The 7,149-nt window shown below is 39.5% G+C and overlaps 1 protein-coding gene across 8 annotated transcripts in view; it reads right to left on the reverse strand.

The window, feature by feature from the left end:
- Positions 1-6,799, reverse strand: part of msi2b (musashi RNA-binding protein 2b) — a 227,191-nt gene extending 220,392 nt beyond the window's left edge. For all 8 annotated transcript variants that reach the window (XM_080844891.1, XM_080844889.1, XM_080844890.1 and 5 more), the window contains exons 1-5: positions 6,663-6,799; positions 6,297-6,337; positions 5,947-6,028; positions 5,349-5,433; positions 531-572 (exon numbers count right to left, since the gene is read on the reverse strand). In XM_080844891.1, the coding sequence (XP_080701017.1) occupies positions 531-572; positions 5,349-5,433; positions 5,947-6,028; positions 6,297-6,337; positions 6,663-6,724 (312 nt within the window). In that variant the 5' untranslated portion in view covers positions 6,725-6,799. The remainder of the gene's footprint in view (positions 1-530; positions 573-5,348; positions 5,434-5,946; positions 6,029-6,296; positions 6,338-6,662) is intronic.
- Positions 6,800-7,149: the final 350 nt, after the last annotated feature.

Here is a 7,149-nt window from a genome sequence, read left to right on the forward strand (position 1 = left end):
CTGTTTCTCAATCAAATAGTAACCCTTAAGAACTGCATGTGCTTTGGCTTTGAAAGCTTTTCCACTGGCATTTTTTCATCTGAAACTGCCAGGCAACAATACTCCCTTTGTGCTCCCAAGTTGGGAAAATTCCACATTTGATCTTTGGGTTTGTTTGGACTAAAAACTGCAACGTAAAGAAACTAAAAAATAAAACTGTCCAATTTCCTTTGAATAAATTCAATATAATCTGACTACAGACAGAGAAACAGTTTTGCTGATCGTCCTTTACAAACTCTGGCTCTTGACAAACATGTAAGCAATATGTCCCAAATACGCCGTGACCAAACAAAGCCTCTACCCATAATGCAAGCACCTTCACATCATCCAGTAACAGTGGTATGCAGATTTGCATCACAACACCTAACCTTTTGCCTCTTATTCATTTCACACAGCGTTGTATAAGCAGGAAGCACATTTATTCAACATTTATTTGTTGCTGGGTTTTTGTTTTTTTGTTTTTTTTATAAAAGCTGGTATTTCTTTCTTACCTTGGGTTGAGCACGTCTAGGGAAGGCAACTTTAGGGTCGATCTGACAGTAGAAGTGAACAAAACAGAAAAGAGAGAAAGAATTTTGATATTAATGCAAGAACGCAACACATAACTCAGATTAGAATGTGTACGATACAGGCTGGACTCACAGAGGAACTCACAATGTCAACAAGGGAAGGTATATCCTTGGATGTGTACACATGGACTTAGTATTGAAGGAGGACATCGGTTCAATATGTCAACAATCTGTCTTTCCCTTGAGGGATTACCACAATTACGTGTGACTCTAAGATCTTAAGGCAAAATAAAGCACTATTCCCCAAATAAAGCATTTCAAACCAACACTGTATTAAATAGACCTACACAAATATCAAAAATAAGGATTGTACTGTGTTCTCATTCAGGAGAATGTTCTTGTAAGTGTGCATTGTTTTTAAGGATGTGTGATGCCATGGCAATTCAAATACATTATATCATATGACCTTACCCTACAATTAATAAAATGCATTAGACAACTACAAAGAAGCAGTTATTGGGGTGTCACACGGCTGATGGAGTAAGCAGAGATAAACAAATAACAGTAGAGCTGTCAACTAAATTGTTTTAGTAATAGCATGTTAATTTAGTTCAACAAAAAATGCTAAATGTGTTTTGTTTTTTTTTAAGAATGAAAATGTGAAAAGACCAATAAATTCATGTCATTGAAGTCATTATTAGTGCTAAATTGACTTAATTTTAAGAGAAACAATCAATTATGCATTTGTATGTACGTCTGCGGGCACAAAACACCTTCTTCATGTTTAGACTTAGAGTAAGATTACCCTGTCTCTCTCTTTTGCATGAGAGGAGCCTGTAACCCACAGGTCACCAGAAACACAGCCAGTAGCAATTATGTATTCAACACTGAGCAAACAGCAAACGCTCTCGCTCCTCACAGACATCTTTTTTTCCTTTCACTCCTTTCACTCCTTTTCTTTTGATCATCAGCGCAAAATTACTAAAAGGTAGAAGCCTATTCGCGGATGACTGCGCCACATATGAATATCCAGAGGTCGTCTTCCAAAACAGAATGGGGAAATGGACAGAGTGGAACAATGACTAGCACACCACAGACAAAAATAGACAGGCCTTGAGACAGAAAAAAAAGAGGTTCCCAAATTAGGTTGGTTAGAATGGAATATTCAATATGCAGTAACTGCTTTATTGCGAAGGAGGAAGATTAAAAAGGAAAATATAGATGTGCCACCCTACCATCCTCTTATTCAGACAGAAGTGTCCTCGACATGCAGAGTCAACAACTGGCTGCCTTTTTTGCACTGTGTCTTTGTGTTTGAAGGATCAAGCAACAGCATTCAAAAGTAAAATAAGTTCTCTCCTGAAATTCTCTCACTCACGCTTGCTCACTTACACACACATACACACAGCCATGTACACCTGCTTCTGCATCACTTGGAATTATCACAGCTCTGCAGTGCACATGCAAGAGGAAAGCCCTCGATTTATAGTTACTCTTATTTTAACACATCAGCATCTCCCCTTTCCCTATACACACACAAATACAGGTCTAGTGTCCACCCAGGTTCGAGTCCAGCCTGGGGTCATTTCTCGAGCCCACTCCCCATATCTTAATTTCCTGTCTACTCTGGGTTGTAACAGACCAATACTAAATACAAAAAAGCAGGAGATAGGCATGGATCTCAGAGAGTAATATTGAATGAGCCTTTTAAGAGCCTTTACACAACTCGTTTATGAATTCACACAACATGTCACCTGACAAAACTAACAGTCAAAGACGTCTCTGTAAAAACAACCTTCTCCCTGGACACAAATAACCCTTAATGGTTACAACTATACCTTTTATTGAAAGACTGAACCCTTCAGGTAAGGAGAAGGAAAATTGTGGAAAAATATTATGTGAATAAAATATAATACTTTATTTTGGGATTAAAGAAAGAGAAAGAGGATATGGGAGGGAAGGATAGTAGGGGAGATTGTGTGCTTGTTTAACAAACACACACACACACACACACCAAACACAAGGATGAACACATCACAATAGAAAGGAAAGAGATGGTGGTCTGTGCTGCATCTAATGCAGGGAGGTGATAAATAAGAGTACTATGACAAAGTGGATCAACATATGTGAGCAGCAGCTCCATATCCACAGCTCTGGCCAGCTCCAGGGCTGAGCAGCGTCTGTCACATGGGCAACACTGGGCTGATGCACAGCCTCCACTCACTCAAGTACCGGATCCCGATCTCACCTCGACCAGCGAGGCCACGCTTCAATGCAAGCCATTCAAGTGCAACTTAAACACCGCGTATAACATCACAATCCGCCGGATAAATAATCCCTGAGTTACGAGCAGCCTCTACAAGCTGCCGTCCTCCCCTGGCTATTGCTGTTTGATTTATACGTATTTTCTCATTTTTTACCCAACTCCTCTACTTTAATGGCTCAAAAATAATGTTATGTCAAACACTGACCCAATTTTATGAGGGTTTTGCATGTGTGGCCCTTGTGAAATTTGCATGGCCCAGTTTTATCATCTGAGGTACAAACTGCACAGCTTTAACAAGTCTGAACAGACTCAGATGTATTTGTCTTCTTATTTCACATTTTATATATAATACAATATGTATAACACATCTACATGAGAAATGTAATAATTTAATCCCCCAGTTCACTGCTGAAACCCCTACACTTTGCAGTTAATAAAAATCTAAAAACAAGACTGTCATGAAGACGGTGATTTTCATCTCTGCATGAAGCATTTAAATAAATTAGACTGACGCTCTCCTGTCATTGCAGACAATCAACAATTCAGAAAGATAGCATTACATTGGGAATCTCTACAAACCTTATAATAAAACATGTCTGGTAAAACTCATTTTACTATATGAAACCTCTTTCAATAATCAGGTGAACAAAACATTAAACTGCTTGTCTGAATACCACTAGTCCAACAGAAAAGTCTCTAAAACTAGCACAGGACTACATGGAGGGGCCATCATAAACTATAGTACTGCTATGCCGGGTTTTTTCACAGTTCTGTACTAATCAGTTTATTATTCACTTTCATAATAAAACATTTGAATGTATAACACATATTGCATTAAAACATATTGTTAATTGCCATTTGAGTTACTATAATGTGATAGCCCTCCACTACACTGAAAACTGTGGCCTATTCCTAAATATGTCTGACCTCAAAAGGCAAAACTGAGTGTTACCATATCTAACTAAAGGGGGTAACAAAAAACCTGCTTAGGTTCAGGAATGTTCTTATAGGCGCACAGACTGCTTACAGTGGCTTGCTGAATGCTTCCTTCACAGAGACAAACAGATCTCCAAAAAGTACATAATATTGAATGATGTGGTATTTATACGGATCCTCTGATTCTCTTGAATGCATTGTTAGCAGAACTGTCGTTTTCAAATACTGCAAAAGGATCAAGGAACATGCCACGTGCACCAGTTTGGTATTTTTGCCATGCACGGGTACACTGAAAGTAAGATTGTCCTGTAGCTGCATCTAATTTTTAAAGTTCTAGAAAAGGACCTCAAGTTATGAACGTGTTCTTTAAGATAAGACTAAAGCAGCAACAGACAGCTACACAAAAGTCATTTATTTTAAATTGAAGACTCTAACTAAAAACATTAGACACATGTAAAAAAACTTTAAGCATGGTTTCAGATAAGTTTTGTTTTATTTCCATGCAAGCAATTTATCAATCACATAAACAATTACGGCAAGTGTGCATGTGTGTATGTGTTTACATATTACTACTAAAGCACTGTTAAAATTGGCACATTCTGAGATTCCCAGAACCAACATTCATCCTTCCCAATGCATTTTTAAACAGGTTGCAAAATATTTTTAAATGATCCACACACACATTCTAAACTGAAACAGTGAATATCACATCAGATAAGACCTGGGTAGAGGAACGGCAATATCAAATCAACCTATAAAATGAAGCAGGAATTATGTCCTACACACCTACTCTTTAAGCACTAAAATCAGAATATACATGCATCCACACCACCTGTGGATGTGCACAGATTCCCTAAAATCTATCAAATAGGTAGCTTTAAGCAAACTTTACATTGTGAATAGTGGCACCTTCCAGACATTTATACAGCAATACATGTACGTTGATAATGAACAAGATGTATGATTCAGAATATTCAGGACACAGACGCACACACACAGGCAGAGACAAGGAGAAAGGGGGTGGGGTGAGGCTGAGACAGAGACAGCAGGCAACCAAACAGATTTCACAGCAAACTGCTGTACTCTGACACAGAGTAGTCAATTATCAATAATAGAGTGCCCGTGAATTACTTTCAAGTAGCCTCCATTTGGTTAATAAAAACTTCAACGAAATTGTATATTAATTTTCACTGTCAATAGTTAAGGTAGTCTACCCAAATAAATTGTAGACTAAATATTTAATATGTGATTTAATGGCTGAAGTGTTCAACAGTTGTAAACAGCTGTGTTAGAATGGTCTATAAATCAGCCCATGCGCTAGTACAACCGCTACTGTGGGCAGATCTGACAAAGGAAAAGGTTAAACTCCTGACAGATATTAGGATGAGACGCGGATTGGAGCGTGCAATCACGTAGGCTACTTAGTGGCGTCAAGTGCGTTTTGCCTTCTGAATGACAGTCTATAATGTCACGGAGCAACCGCGCAATGGAGATGATATGGCAGGCTGTAGGCTATGTGAGGGTTTTCCCCAAGTGAAGATCAGCGAATAACAAACATTTGCACACAGTTCAGAACAAGAACACGTAACCAGACATACCGTTTTTGAGTCTAATTCGTGGTGCGGCTGGGCTAAGACTTTATCTACACTGCCAGCATCCGCGAACGTAACGAACCCAAATCCCCTGAAAGAAAAAAAACATAGACACACAGACCAAAATATTACTAAGACCAGTCAGGGGAACAACCTAATACAGTAATGACAACTTACATAAATCATAAATATCAAGCTTCAAATGTATGAGTTTACGGATAGCCTATAATATGTCGATAGGCTACACCTTGAAGTAGATAACTTCATCTGAGGCACAACAACCAAAATCAAAATGTTTTGGGGGGAGCAAAAAAAACATGACAACGGCGGTCAAATATCACATCTTTTAAGAAACAACATTCACTGTGATTAAATGAATAGATCTAGTAAAATAAAGTGCAAATAAACAAATATACCACGTAGTCCTAACTCAATGTCAAATTGCGTTAGGCTACCTTTTCAAATCGCTGATTCAATGGCTTAGGAAAGCGCATTGAAGGATCCCTGACACAAAATTATCGTCTCACTGCCAAAGCCACGGGCGATTTTAATGTCGCATGATTACGAGAAAGTGAAGAAGAGAAACACCTTTAAAATATTTTACCTGGAGCGTTTTGTTGTGGGATCTCTCATCACCATACATTCTCTTATTTCCCCGAATTTACTAAAATAGTCTCTAAGGCTGTCTGCAAAGCAAAACAAGAAGGATAACACAGGTTAACGTGAAGTCGTTTGTGAACACAACAATTATTGCTGCAATTTCAAAAGCCCAGATACACACAGGGGTCGAATAGAGGACTTCAAATGATTGGAAATCAAAATAACCTTGCGCGCACAACATATCCCGTACAGCGCCGCACGCTCGTTACACTGTAACTAGCACAGAACACACTCTAAAGGTAACAAAACACAGCCTCACAAAGCCACCCGATTGACAGCAAATGGTTCTCCTACCTGGTGAAGTTTGCCAGCTGAGGCCACCGATAAACATTTTACTGTAAGAGGAAAACATAGCAGAAGTGAGTCCAGATGTCAGATCGGCCATTTTGACGTGTAGCTAACTACTTAGCTAGCTACAAAAAAAGATAGCTAAACGAAGGCAGAGCAGGCAGCAAGAGAGCGGTTTTAGTTAGCCCAGTAAGCTATCTTTGAAAAGGGGGCAGGCCCGTTCGCTAATATAATCAAACAAAGGTGTAGTTAACTGCACGCAATAGATAATGTCAATGACAGTGCAATGCAAACGACAGTTCCTAAGCTTTTCATTATTAATACAAATTAATAAAACAGCGACAAGTAAGTGCCGACAGAATTGTTTCTTACCCCGGGTCGTGTTGTGAATCATTAGGGCTTCCAGATGTGGCTTGGCTCCCTTCTCCCTCCATTGCTAACCCAACTATAGCCAGTAACTAACACACACAGTCACAGCAAACGCTACACAGAGCCCAGCTAAGAGAATATTACTGAGCCGGGAATGCAATCGTCACACGTGGGATCAGCTCTGGATCCCTCCCCCTCCCTTGACCCACATGGGGCGGAGTAGTGGCCCGTCACCTAACCAATCCCATTGACGTCATTAGAATCGCCCCGCCCCTTTACAGCTAAAGATCATGGTGGTGTTTTTCATGCGCCTGTGGGGAGTACCAAGCAAGGGAGCCATTACGTCATCGCTGTACACAACGCAATTTAAGCACAATTAATGCAGACTTTGTTCTACCCAAAGGTCTTTTGACTGAAATAAACCTTGCGTGTAAGGTGACAACTCTGACACACAGCCTGGGGCATAACCTCTGCTGAGGAGAACAAATTA

Source organism: Sprattus sprattus (genome assembly GCF_963457725.1).
Source record: "Sprattus sprattus genome assembly, chromosome: 9".
Lineage (NCBI taxonomy): Eukaryota > Metazoa > Chordata > Actinopteri > Clupeiformes > Clupeidae > Sprattus > Sprattus sprattus.